Here is a 13,764-nt window from a genome sequence, read left to right as displayed (position 1 = left end):
AAGGAAGAAAAGAAATCATTGCTAGGAAGGTCTGGAAACACACAATAAGATTACTGATAAAGCAGAGGAGACCTGGAACAAGGGAAAGAAAAAAAACACAACAATCCTTCTAGAGATACCTGTGGAAGGACAGAGCTCTRGACACCTTGAAAATTAGGAGAAAATGATTAATTTTGACAAGAAAGGAGAGTAGGGAAAGTAAAAGGAGAGATCTTTCAAGATGTGAACTTTGAAGAAAATATGGTGGACGAATGTGAGGTTTTGTTGGGGGGTTTTGCCTGTTTCTTTTGCTGTGGATATTTTATGGAAAAAAAAAAACAAAAAACCTGATTTTGTTGCCTGTTGAAATAGTGGTAACCACAGAATCATAGAATCATTGAGCGTGGAAGAACCTTAAAGATCACCAACTTTCCCTTTGACCCAGCACTATCAAGGCCATCACTAAACCACGTCCCCAAGTGCCACCTCTCCACCCCTTTTAAATYCCTCCAGGGATGRTGACTGCAAAATGTTCTGGGGAAAAACATCATTTTAGTGCAGAATACYCTAAACTAGCAAACACTGGCCTTGTGTAAGAGGCTGCAAAGCAAAGTTCCTCTCCTGAAAGTCATCTTGCAGAACCATTGAATACTTTCAATTGTTTCTAACCAAMTCATTACCATTAAATAGGAACATTWRAGCCAAATTAATCAWCACTCAGTTGAGKAACTAGTTTTACTAGGATTAAGAATTAAGGAWCAGGTTTGTAGAGCTGCACAGCAGCTTTGCACATGACCAGAGAGAGGAGCAAAAGCTCCCTTTGAAAAGGACAAATCCACAGCCTGAGCCATGAGCCCCACCTCCTGTGAATCTTTCAGACTTTGGGTCTTTCATGCATTTCTTACAACAGGACATAGCCCTAAATCCAGGAAATTTAGAAATGTATTAAGCAAAAATCTTTATAATCTATCAGGCAGAAGTCCTTCCTTATTATTCTCGTTTGACAATTTTTTATCATTTTATATTTTGTTTTTTTTGAGGCTGATTTCCCAGCCACCCTCAAAACAAAAGGTCCAGTTTGGTGAGTATTAGAGCCAACCAGATACTCACTGGAATTGAGGAGGATCATTGCCTTGACACACAGGTACTCCTTGTGCTGCAGTTTCAGCTCTCGGAACCTCGAGGTCATGGCCAGGAGCATATCAAAGATCTCCAAAATCCCCTCCACGCATTTCCCCTCATCCCTATGGAAACACATTCAAAATGTTACCAGAAAAAAAGTAGAGTTAAGGAACTGGCTCAGACAGATAAAAGTCAAAGCATGAAGGAGGTTTCAAAAGGCCTATTCTCACCTTTTGGGAGAATTTAAAAGGCTCTGTCATGAAATCTAAATTGAAAATTACACTGGTACAAAAGGTCAGCATTTATGAAAATCTGATTTTTCTCTTYAAAGTGCAAGCAGGATTGACCATAAGTATGATCATATTTCTGTATCCTCTCAGCTCACATAATTCTGGATAACCAGTTTGAAATCCTGTAGTGAAGGGCACAGTGCCACCTTCAATAATTTTCCAGATTTGTTTCACAAWGAATTATCACAACCAATAACATCATGTTTGTACCTGATGGAGGCCTCAGGACTTGGTGAAAAGGGATTAGATTTTCCTAAAATAAGTTGCTTGGCATAGTAAGACATTTCTAAAGAATTAAACAACTCTTGTTACTATCTCCTGGCACTTTTTTCTGTGTAGGTATTGAAAGATATTTGGATTTTGGTGGTTTTGTGGTTTGGTTATTTTTATAATTGCAAGTGCTTACAGAATTCAACTTGCTCCATTTTGGTTATTAGAAGTGGTCCTGTTTTATGATCTGAAAARCACCCCAAACAAGTCATTCCAATGTGTTTAAAATTCAGCAGTGGCAAATTTCAAACCATTGAATCTGCTTTTCCATTTTTTCTTAGTTTTGTTTTACATGTACCGGTCTTAAAAAAGTGATTAAGTCTACAATAAAAGTATTCAAAGGGAGCCTTCTTACACTATTTGTAATCAGAGATTTTTTTTCTCTGAGATTTTTTTCAGACAAGACAGATTTTAGCACAGCAGTGCAGGAGAATTACAGAAATCTACTGGATCCCAAGAGAAAGGTGTTGAGTCTTCAGGAGAGGCAGGGACACACAGGTAACACCACCAAGGGGCAGCAGGTTGTGCCTGCAGAAGAGTGGTTTCTAATTTTCTTTTTTAAAATTTATTGTTGTAAAGGAGAATTTTAAACTTYGGAGGACAGGCAGCTGCCAGATTTGAAACAAGGACAGAGATACCAGAGAAGAAATGGAATTAGGAAATGAAATYAGGAAATTAGGAAATGTRTCTGAAGGCTYCAGGGAGATTTTAGAACCCCTTCCARTRTCTAAAGGGGCTCCAAGAGAGCTGGAGAGGGGCTTTGGACAAGGGCTTGGTGTGACAGGATAGGGGGAATGGCTTCACACAGAAAGGGWGTAGGTTTAGATGGGATATTARGAAGAAATTCTTCCTGTGAGGATGGTGAGCCACTGGCACMGGGTGCCCAGAGAAGATGTGGATCCCCCATCCCTTGGAATGTCCAAGGCCAGGCTGGATGGRGMTTGGAGCACCCTGGGACAGTGGAAGGTGTCCCTGTCCATGGCAGGGGTGTGGAATGAGATGATTATTAAGGTCCCTTCCAACCTAAACCCCTCTGGGATTTGAAGGTCAATTAAGACAAAAACAATCAAGTTACTGATCAGGTTCTCATAAGGATGTCCTAAATAAAATGACAGAGTGCCCTGACACTTGTAAGCCCCACCTCTGCCATGTCTTGAGGAAATGAAGAAATGCATCAAATATCCTTTCTCTGTTCAGCACTTATTAGCTCCTGAGCAATTAAATGTATCATTCATTTTGAGCAATTTTTAATCATTGCACTGAACAATGCAGCATGTCTTTGCATTGAATTTTATATGAGCAAATAATACTTGCTTCCTCTGTTTCATAAATTAAATTTATTTCTTTTATTAGCCAATTTTGCCTATCTGTATCTACAATGATAATTATAGATTGCAAATCACAGAACTGGTGCAAATCTGAATTTTCTCAGGTTGAAAAGGCTAAAAGGCAATTTAAGACTACTCAAGAGAGCAGATTGTTTCCCTGACTTCTAACCAATTTGGAGCTCAGGTCAAATCCTTCTAAGGTTCTATAGAAAAAAACATCCTTACTAATTCATATTCTTCCTTCCTGGTACATGATGCTATGGAGAAATAATCTTTAACTTGAAAAAACACCCTGCTTTACCTAGAAATTCCATTCTCAGTGTTTAACAGCAAATTGGGGTCTTTAAATTCCTAATGATTAGTGCTGCAATGATCATTATTATGGCTAATGATGAATTCTGCTGTAGTGGAAGGAACAAAACCAGGCAGGAAACCTATTTAAAATAATTAAAATATTGCCTGACACTGTATCCTCTTTTTAATGGGGGATGTAGGGACAAGTGGACAAAGTAGTGTGCTGTGTTGCTTTATCTACTATTTCAGCATCTGGAGACCTGGAGCAAAGGGAACAAAACCAGCAAAAAATGGAGAAAATGCAGAGAAACTCATACTCAGTGCTACAGGAATTCAGGAATTTGCAAGTTTGACTGTGCTTTTTAAGTTCAGCATTCCTTAAATCCCTTTAAGGATGTGGTACCTCAGGACATTATTGTTACAAGCACAAGTAAATGATAGTGTCAGATGAAWTATTAATAATATCTGCCATGCTTGWTYTTCTTCTTACCACTGAACCCATCTCCAAGAATGCTAATATGAAGTGTTCTCAGGAAATTTATTCCTCTTACCTGTCTAATACRAGGTCTGGTGCAAAAATCAGTTTCCCAGGATGGTCAATTGATCTCCACATCAAACCAATCATTAGAACTTCCATCCAGCAGCTCTCCAAGAGTCTTACTTGGTCATAGAGGCTGAGATCAATGAAGCCTAAAGAGGTGAAAATATCATAAAATARATCAACCTGTTAAATTCTCTGTTTTGGTAAAGAATGAATGTACAAGAAACGAAAAGAACCAGAAAGAACTACGGGATGCGAAGAAAGGGAGCACTGACATCCAAAGTGCCAGGCTGCCATTTCAAATAGGAACAAAAATATTTGCTGTTATCATTGCCAAATCATCCATAAAAAGTTTGGAATAAAGCAGAGTGGTGTTTTAGTGCAATTACTCCCACAGAGCTGGTGAAACTCAAATGGCTGCAGAGGACTTGCTTTATGTTCTCATCTTAAAAGAGGAGAGATGTTAGAAAATATATTTTGARGTGCTGAGCCACTGGCACAGAGTGCCCACAGAAGCTGTGGCTGTCCCTGGATCCCTGGGAGTGTTCAAGGCCAGGCTGGGTGGGGATCTGAGCAGCCTGGTCTGGTGGAAGGCTTGGAATGAGGTGATCTTTAAGGTCCCTTCCAACCCAAACCATTCCACGATTCTCTAATTCTGATTCTATAATTTATTTCTCTCCAGAACTTATAGCAAGGCCTCAGATAGCAATGCAGCACAGTCAGAAGGGAGAGACAGTCACTGACCTTCCTTTCTCTTACACTGAAAAAAAAGAAAAAAAGAAATAATTCCTAGAAGCAAAAAAAGGATAAAAAAAATTTACACACTCCAACCCAAAAGATCAGAAGTGTAAAATATAAAAATACAAATGGGAAAACACTGCTCAGTCAAGGAGGAAAACACATATGTGGGTGAAGAGTTGTCCAATGATCAAAACCAAGATCAGGCCACAGTTTTCAAAGCTGAGCTCCTGCAGCTCAGAACATTGGCAAAGGTGTTCCATTTTCAGATGAGCTGGCATCTCTGACCCTGAATGGTGACAAATCCTTATAGTCTGGCCATGGCAGACAGGTTTCCTGAAGTCCTTCTCAGTTGTCTGAGGTCTTAAAATACACACAGGACWTTTGGGTGCCAAAGCATCTCTCTGTCAGTGATTTATGCTATGTATAAATGTATTTTAATCTTATTACACTGCTCAGCTGGAAGACAGGCAGTGACAGCCAGGGGTTGGCACGGGCTGGGCAATGCTCACTTTTATCATTGATGAATTTTATCGTGCTGCCTTTCAGAGCTGCTTCTGATTTTGTCAGAAGGGCAAACAGGAGCCCAGGAGTGGCACCTTCCCTCTTGGATTCCACCGCCACAGAATTTACTACAGAATGCACAGCCCACGACAGATTATCTGCCACACACATTCATCATTTAAAAGTGCTTTTAGGAAAATATTAATGAGAGTGTGAAATRGGATAAAAACTGACAGTGGCAGTTTCCTGGGAAACAACAGCCCTAAGACATTTCAGAGGATATTTAAATAAACATTTGCACTGGCATGTACTGATTTCTCTAGCATAAACAAGAATTGTCAGGTGAGACAACAGACCAAGTCCCAGGGTTCAATCTGCAGGTTCCTGAAGATCCAGATTTGTCACTGATGTCATTTGCTAAACTCTCATTATCACCAGCAGCAGTAGGATCTAGGGCCATTGAGCACAGCTGTTAAAAGGGCTGCACTTCTCCTTTCCTAACAATCTCATGCTCCAAAAATCCAGGACAGCAAACAACAACCTCAGCTTCCACTGCAGTGTCAGAAGTGCCATTTCCTTTCCTCCATAATACATTAAACTACTAAATTTTGTTACATGTCCTTGTTACATGTCCTCCATACTTTATCGTTTAATTATATATTCCAAAGACAGACAAGAAAAAAAACTTGTACTGGGTGTGTAAAGACCAGAAAAAGACACAGTGCTCTGGTCAGCAACACACTAGGTTGCATAATGAATCCAAATTTCAATATTGTGACAACATCTTATTGATTTACAATACAGATTCAGCAATGAACCATATTAAAACTCTTCTAGACTGGGTCAACAAAGCAAAAGGCAATTATAGAAGCTGTGTTCTGCTGCCTGACAGCAGAGAATTAAAATACTAGGAATTCAGAAGGAAAAAAATCCAGATGTCAGCTTCTCTTTTACTGAGCAACAAAATATACAACCCATTGTGCTGAAAGTACAGATAAMAACACAGCCACAGAGTAAAACTCATAACAAAAGACTGTCATTAAATATTAAAACCCCCCCCCCAAAATATAAACATGCATTTTTCTTATTTAGGCAAAAAWTTATCATTAATACAATAGGGAAAAATAATTTTTTTCATTTCCAGTGAGCGTCAAAATAATATCCAATAATAACCAACAGGTGAAAATGGTCTTCTAACCCAGGTACACAAAAGCAAATATTCAGCTTTTCAGAAAGTAAAATTACTGCTCACTGGGCCATTAGCCAAGAACTCTATTTTTCCCAAAGACATTACATCCAAGAACCAGTTGTACACGTACATGATTACCTTCAGGCAAGAGTTTTTGAAAAATGAAATCCCGTGTCCTGAGCTTTAGTCAGCACAGGTTTTTAACAAATAACAAAAAAATCAATCCACATTGAAGTAAATGCTCCAACTGCCATGCAATATTACTTATAATTAGGTGCATATTAAACATTGCATCTATTTTTGGCATTGCTTTAAAATGCTGTTTATTTCTGTTCTCTGTCACAGGAGTAATCAGAAAAAATAAATAAAGATGACAAAGTGTCAACATTCCCAAGAACTGTTTTGAAGGGCTTTGATTGCTTCAATGAGTTTTCTTCATACAGTTCCCTTACCGCCAAGAAGAAGTTTTTATTTCTGACATATGTTGAAAATAAACTTAAAGCGACTGATGCCAAAATAAGGGTTTGTTTGAAAACTGATGTTTTAAAAAAATAAAATTAATTTTAACTGGTGAGGTTTTGGGTTTGTTTAAAAAAAAAAAAGGCATCAGAGTTAAAAAATATAAATTAATAATAATAAGGAAGGGGAAAACATTAGGTTGGGGGTTTTTTTCCCCACTGAAATGTTACTTAAAATGAGTTTATTTTCTAAAACTGGTTTCCTTTGCAATTCACTTCATACCAGATAAACATAATTGTGTGGAGTCCTCTGAAATGACACCTTTTAATCAAGTTTTTACGTTTAAACAAGAAATTATAACAATAGATAACCATTTAACCCAATATGAGTCCACCAATTAATCCATACTTTTAGTTTGCTTTCAACTTTTACTCTGCCTTTTTTAATCATGGGTATTCCATGGGGAAGGAACTTCAAATTGCTTGCTGTTTCTGGTTTGTGAGAAGTCAGAGGGCTCATTGCCACRATGCCATGGACACATTTGAGACATTCCAGGCAGTTGTACTGCAGTGCATGCTCTTGGTGTGGCCAACAACCAAAACCACCATTATTGATTTTTATTTTGAAGGAGTGCACACGATAAATCTGAGATCAATACTGAGCTCCACTGAGGTTTTTCTGTAGCAACTCAGTCAAATGAAAYGATTGCAGACACCCAGAACCTGGATACCCTTCAGTTATCACCATCTGTACTAGAACCCTTCTATCAGCATCCAAGGAAATAATTTGATGTTAAATGAAGCTKCTAAATCAGCTTAATCAGGTATTTATGAGGAATTTCATAAAGCACCAGCTCTGCTTTATAGCAAAATGAACAAGTATTTGAGTAAGAACAGACAACAAGTTGTGGGTTAAATCAAAACACACCCAGGTTAATYACTGAGAGCAATAAACTCTCCATCACTTTACAGGACAGAAAGCTTGAAATTCATACCCTACACTTACTGTGCTGTTCAGCCAYTTCAGAGCAGAGAAGGACACACTGACAGCAAAACCATTGACTAAAATAAAACCAAGCCTAGAATTTCTTACCGGGAATTTTCTTGGCCCAGCCGATCATGTGCACCAGCTCTTTGTCCGCCAGTTTGGTCAGGGACATCATCATGGAGGCCTCGGTGAAGGGTTTGCTGGGCCTGCTGACCAGCACATTGGGGGGCTCAGCTTCCAGCAGGGTCAGCACGAACTGCTCGGGGCTCACAGCGCTCAGCAGGATCTCCTTGACCCTGGTGGCCGCCTCGTTGTATTTCCTGGCCCGCCCGAGGCAGTGCACGCGGTCGTCGGCATTGCGGTGGCTCCGCAGGATTCGGTACCCGCAGCGTTCCCTTCTCGAGCCTGYCGTGACAGGACATGGTCACACTGGAGAGGTTTTGTCCTCAGGTTGAGTTATACAAACCCAAATATTTGGGGAGGATGGAGAAAACTCCTTAATATTGGGTGTTTGAATGTGGAACATTAAGTTTCCAGGACATTCAGCATGGACTTAACGTTGCTCCCACCGACTTCAGCTGTTTAGTTTATTCTACTAAACAAAAATAAAGTTTAAAAATGCTTGGTTTTGAACTTTGGTTAGCTCACTTTAAAAGTCCAGTGGAAAACTCCCATTGACGTAAAAAAGATACAAATCAAAGATATARAGGCAAATAAAGATAGCTGATTGTAAATTCTGCTTTAGATGTAAACTGGGGGAATAAAAGACTTGAAATTCTGGGCWATGTTAGCCTCAGGAAGAACAGCTGGGCCTCACTTAGCTGGGTGTTTAGCCAGGGATTCACAAGATTCAACCCATTTTCTCCCCATGCCCCAAAAAGCCAGCAGGAGTTTCTCCAAAGGGAATTCAGGCATCTACAACTAGGATCAAACACCCTGTTCGGAATTCTGYCTGCAGAATTCTATTTCTGTTGCAAAGAGCAGTCCTTTACATTCCTGGACTTAATTGTTCATTTTGACAGAACCAAACATTGTCCAATTTTCTCTCTCTGGTGGTATCACTGTTACCTGGTTTTGCATAGCTGCCAAGGARAGAGTCTAAAAGCTCCTCCAAAACCATAATATTCATAAAATATTCAGCCATATTTCTACTTAAGCTAGCAAAGAGGTTCAAACATAAGCCAAATTAAAAATCAGGGGTGGAGAGGAACAAAAAATTGATTTCAGATCATGTTGACTGGTTCTGTCTTTCTAAATAGGATATTGGGTGGATGCAGGCTCAGTCTCACGGGGCAGAGGAACCTCAGATGGGGGCAGCTTTTTGGACCATGGTCYTGTCACATCTTCAGCAGATGTCAAACAGAATTTGGGTCAGTCTGAGGGAGGGGTGAAGGCAAAGGCCAGTCAGGAACAACCTGACTGAAGAAGGACAACAGAGCCTTCCAGGGATTTAGTATGTGTACCTTTGAACTACATGCAGCTCTCACTCTCTCTTTTACTGCCTGTTTGATAAACTGTGTTGGATGTAGAAGAAAGTTCTCAATATTGGAGAGCTCATTTTCCCTGGAAATCCAAGAGATTGGAGAAGACCAGTTGGCAAAGCTGGCTCCATGAACAGACCTCAGGCACAGAGCTATCCAAGTGGGATGAGCCATTTGGAACTGGAAGCATTTTCCAGCTGGAAGTCCAGCTTAAGGTCTGTCCCATTTGGGGCAAGGATGGTTTTGTGACTTTGAAAGGGATGTGGGTATGATGAAATGAGTGCAGACRGGATATTTGGACTAATAATGGACAGAAGGAAATAAATAATTTGTAGAACCAAATGCTTAGCCAAATGACAATGAGCTAGAAGTGGCCAGAGCAGATGAACAGCAGGAAAGATAATATAGCAGCAGAGACTATCAGACCTTGAGATGTTATCTTATTCATTCACAGAATGAGACTAGATGAAAATACCCAAAAAAAGGTTCCCTGCAGAACTACAGAAGTAACAGAGCAATTTCTTCCACCATCTCCTGGGCAAATCCTTCCTGAGAGAGTCAAAAGCCACCAAGGCATAGACTGTTTTCTACAAAAGCACCTGGATAATGCAGTGAACTCTGTGCTAAGCCTCATTTTTTGACTAATGCACAATGGTCAGGAGGAAAATCTCGAAGTGATTTGTCAACTTCCAGAAAACACAAGAATGGCACAGTGTGCTGCAGACTGTTCTGAAATCATGCAATGCACAGAAAATAGGTATTTTCCATCAGGGAAGACAAAGAGGAAAGACAGACAAAGTGAAGAGGCAACTGGACAGAGAGCACAGGTAGAGACAGATGAGGAGGTGCCCAGGTACCAGAGTGCTCTGAGAGAGAGATCCATGGCTCTGTTCCCCTGGCATGGGAGAGACCACAACCACAAGAAAACATGGCACATCATTTTCACTACTGAGAAAGCTGAAACACATTTCMCATGGGCACCTTGAAATACAGAACAAGAAAAATAGCAGAGGGAATAAAAGCCATAGGCAGAGTAGAGTAAAAATTTTCTTGGGCTGTCAGAAAGTGCCAAATGCTSTGTGATATGTGTTATCTGAGTTATCTTTTCCAGTTCACTGTTGTGAAGATCTTTAAATAACGTTTTGTGTCTTATAAATAAAAATACAATCTTATATAAATACATAGAAAATATAAGCACACAGGTAATTGAGCAGGTACTTTAATGAAGATCAAAGAAACCAAATTTTAAAACAGTTTAAAAAGCAGTCCGTCATGCTGTTCTAATTGACATAATCTTGAACAATTTCCACCTGCACAGCTKCACTCAGTTCTCCATCTAAAGATAATTCACTCAGGTTGTGATATTCAGAGTATTGAAGGTCTCAATACTTGTGGAGGGATCTTACTGGGAACTAGCAAACCCCTTTAAATTACTTTAGGTTATTTAATTGAATCAAGTTTCTTATGTAACCAGTTCTTATTGTAAAAAATATGCTCCATTTAAAACATAAACTAAATTTCTATAACCACATTACCAGTGCAGAAAGCCAGACTAGGAGTATTACATTTCCGCATTTAAAAAAAAAAAAAAAATTCTACTAAAGAAAATATAACTGATGGCGAAAAGAAGGTGGGAAAAAACCCARCCAAAGCAGATTCTGAGCTATTTGTGGTATTTTTATTCACCATATATTGCCAAAGCAGTAGACTGAATCACCAGTGTGCATAAAAGATAATAAAAAGAGRTACCACTTATTTCCACTTAATTTTTTTTCTGCTTGGTTTTAAAGAAAATAAAAACTACATTTAAGCCTTGTAATCATCTGATACACCACAAAACACCAGTCTTTCCAATTAAAACAACACATTTTAACAACACAAAGGAACTTTGCCTTCTGTTCAAGCCCAAAGTTTAGGCAGGACTAAGAAATTTTACCTATAACGTCTATTAGCATACAACAGACACACATAAGTGTCTATAAAACTACATATTATAAATAATTATCAACCAGCCTAATGTTTGGCTTAAGCAGACACAGAAATGTGGATCGATTTGTGTAAAGGCAGAGCAATGAAATACAGCTCCCAGATTAGGAACTATCCTCGACTTCACCACAGACTCCTTAACTGTACTTAATAGCTAATATTCATTTCTATAAAGGTAATTGAGGCAATTGCAGAAGTGCAAAATGATCAAATCCCTCATTCTTCCTACCACACTCTCCTTATTTAGAGTGATTTTGTRCAAGAAAATTGCTGTATTCAGCTGAGAATGCTGGACCAAGGGCAAGACCTTGAGCTACAGCACCACAGCCCACGTGAGYAAATGACCCCAGGATATAAGAAATAAGGCACATTGAAAAAAGTTCATTAAAATGAGCCTGTTGTTCATTCACCCATGAATAAGCCACTGAAGGTATTACTGGCAATGAAATACTATTTTTCAAGCATTACAAATTCTCTAAAAATCACAAATGCTTTCTGCTATAGTGTGCAGTTACCTGACATGTTGCCCTTCATACTGATTTTGGTCCCTCAATGGCTTATATAACTAACCAGTTCTGTAGCAACTGCAGATTCTACCACTGAATATATTTTAATCAGCTTTTGAAAGTGTTTGAGCTTAAAACTGGCTCCAGTACACATTGGTAAATCATTATCACTCCAGTCACCTTTGAAAGCAGATGCAAATGTTCTGGTGAGTACATATTCCAGAGCAGAGCTACTGACAAAGGAGCTGCCACCTGCCTATGTGCACATGAGAACATRAGCCAGAATTACAGTGATTTCTATAATAGCTAAAATTCAATTAAAACATCTGATGCCCAGAGAATGTCTTGAAACATTTTGTCTCCACTTATTTTCTGTCTGAAAAATACTTTACAGTATTTCAACCGCACACAGAAGCCACACACAGGAGAAAGAGCCAAATCCTGAACCAGCCCACAGAGAAATGTGTTTTTCTTCCTGCAAACTTGTTRAATGATGCCAGGATTCAAGAGCAGCATCTCTCCATGACTTTTGAGTGTGGCCTCTCAGCCTCCTCAYTTAGGGCTGAAAGGAACTTTATCTTTGGAACATTTTCAATGTTCAGGTTAGAACTGACACACGGGRAAGAATATATAGGAGCAGGGCAGAGGAGAGAAATAAAAGACAAGTCAGGGAAACAGAAAATTCCTGATGGAAGAAGATCTGTTTGAGCCTCAGGAAACAAACAAAGCAAAGAAGCTCAGAGCTGCTCCAAGGGTGCAAAGTGATGGAGCAACTCCCCTCTATTTCACTGACTTTGACAAACAGTCCAAGTGCATTTCAGCTCTCCAGGTAAACACCAGAAAGTTCCAAGGGAAGATCTGTTTTAGTCAAGTTTGCTGGGCAGACTTCACTGCAGTTCTTCTGTTTTCTCATCATGCTCCTGATGACAGTACAATTTTTTCGTAATTATTTTTCTATCACTGTTAGTAGTCCTACCACCAAACTTTAGCAGTAGCTTTCTTGTTTGGAACAGCAGGGAACATGGACTTCCTGCAGAGGAATCAGCAGATGCAGTGTCTAAAACTCTCATGCTTTTGGCAATGATGGGATTTTTTGTGATAAAATACATTATCACCTTAACACAAGGCACCCCTGAGCTGACCTCCACCAAAATACCTGTGGCTTGTGGGCTGACTTCTCAACATTTCTGAAGGTGATGACATTTGAGAGAATTTCAGACSAGGAAACTCCAGAGCCACACTTTTCTACTGTTTCCTACTGTRTTGTAGATGGCATGTACTGCTTAATCCCATTTAGACACAGAAATGAGTGTTTTAAACACACAAATATCKATGTGTGTGTTTTTTCTCAAGGTGTCTATTGATAATATGCAAAGTGAGGATTTAAAGATATGCTGGGAATGGTGCAGGGATTTTATGAAGAACTCTCAAACTACAAAGTGCTAATTGACCTTCTTTTATCACTTCTGCTGGACACAAGCCCCCACTGAGCAAAAATGCACTCACAAACCATTCCATCCCATCCAGATGGATGAATCAATCCATTCACTGGGTGACCTCAGAAAGGAGCAGAGATGCAGAAAAGCCTTCATTAAAAACAAAATGTTCCCTTTTATGGCTTTCTACAATAGATTTTTATTGAAGCAGAGTTCTAGTGAGAAAATGTTTGGGACATAATCGCTCTGGTCTGCAGGAAATGGCATTTACATTTCATGCAAGAAATACTGTCTTAAAATCTGTCTGGTTTAAATGTCTGTCACCATGTGTCCATACATCAGCATTACTCACAGGTGTCACTTAACTCATCAGGTGACTCAGACAGTTCTGAGTAATTTTTGTGTTCTTCTTTCTGAAATTAAATTGTTCAGAYTATCAAATTGAATTCTCGAGAGCTTCAAGCTTTGGTGCTACTATTTAAAACACTAATTATTTTAAAACACAATTCCCTTTTTGTTCTAGTTACAGTTTCAATCTGTCATTTTTTTTTGTCTGGCATAATCATTAATGTCCTGTAGACAATCATTATTGTGGGAAAACATGTTTATGAATATGACAAGATTCAAAGGAAGACAGGCTAGGACAGAATTGCA

General features: G+C 39.1%; 1 protein-coding gene across 2 annotated transcripts in view; it reads right to left on the bottom strand.

Annotated features, from left to right (window-relative positions):
- Positions 1 to 13,764, bottom strand: part of ESR2 (estrogen receptor 2) — a 31,862-nt gene that overhangs the window by 4,759 nt on the left and 13,339 nt on the right. For both annotated transcript variants that reach the window (XM_057383795.1, XM_057383796.1), the window contains exons 5-7: positions 7,807 to 8,106; positions 3,835 to 3,973; positions 1,090 to 1,223 (exon numbers count right to left, since the gene is read on the bottom strand). In XM_057383795.1, the coding sequence (XP_057239778.1) occupies positions 1,090 to 1,223; positions 3,835 to 3,973; positions 7,807 to 8,106 (573 nt within the window). The remainder of the gene's footprint in view (positions 1 to 1,089; positions 1,224 to 3,834; positions 3,974 to 7,806; positions 8,107 to 13,764) is intronic.

Source organism: Malurus melanocephalus, unplaced genomic scaffold (genome assembly GCF_030028575.1).
Source record: "Malurus melanocephalus ecotype Western Australia unplaced genomic scaffold, MMel_1.1 scaffold_659, whole genome shotgun sequence".
In the NCBI taxonomy this organism is placed as follows: domain Eukaryota; kingdom Metazoa; phylum Chordata; class Aves; order Passeriformes; family Maluridae; genus Malurus; species Malurus melanocephalus.
This window is presented reverse-complemented; position numbering and strand designations above follow the sequence as displayed.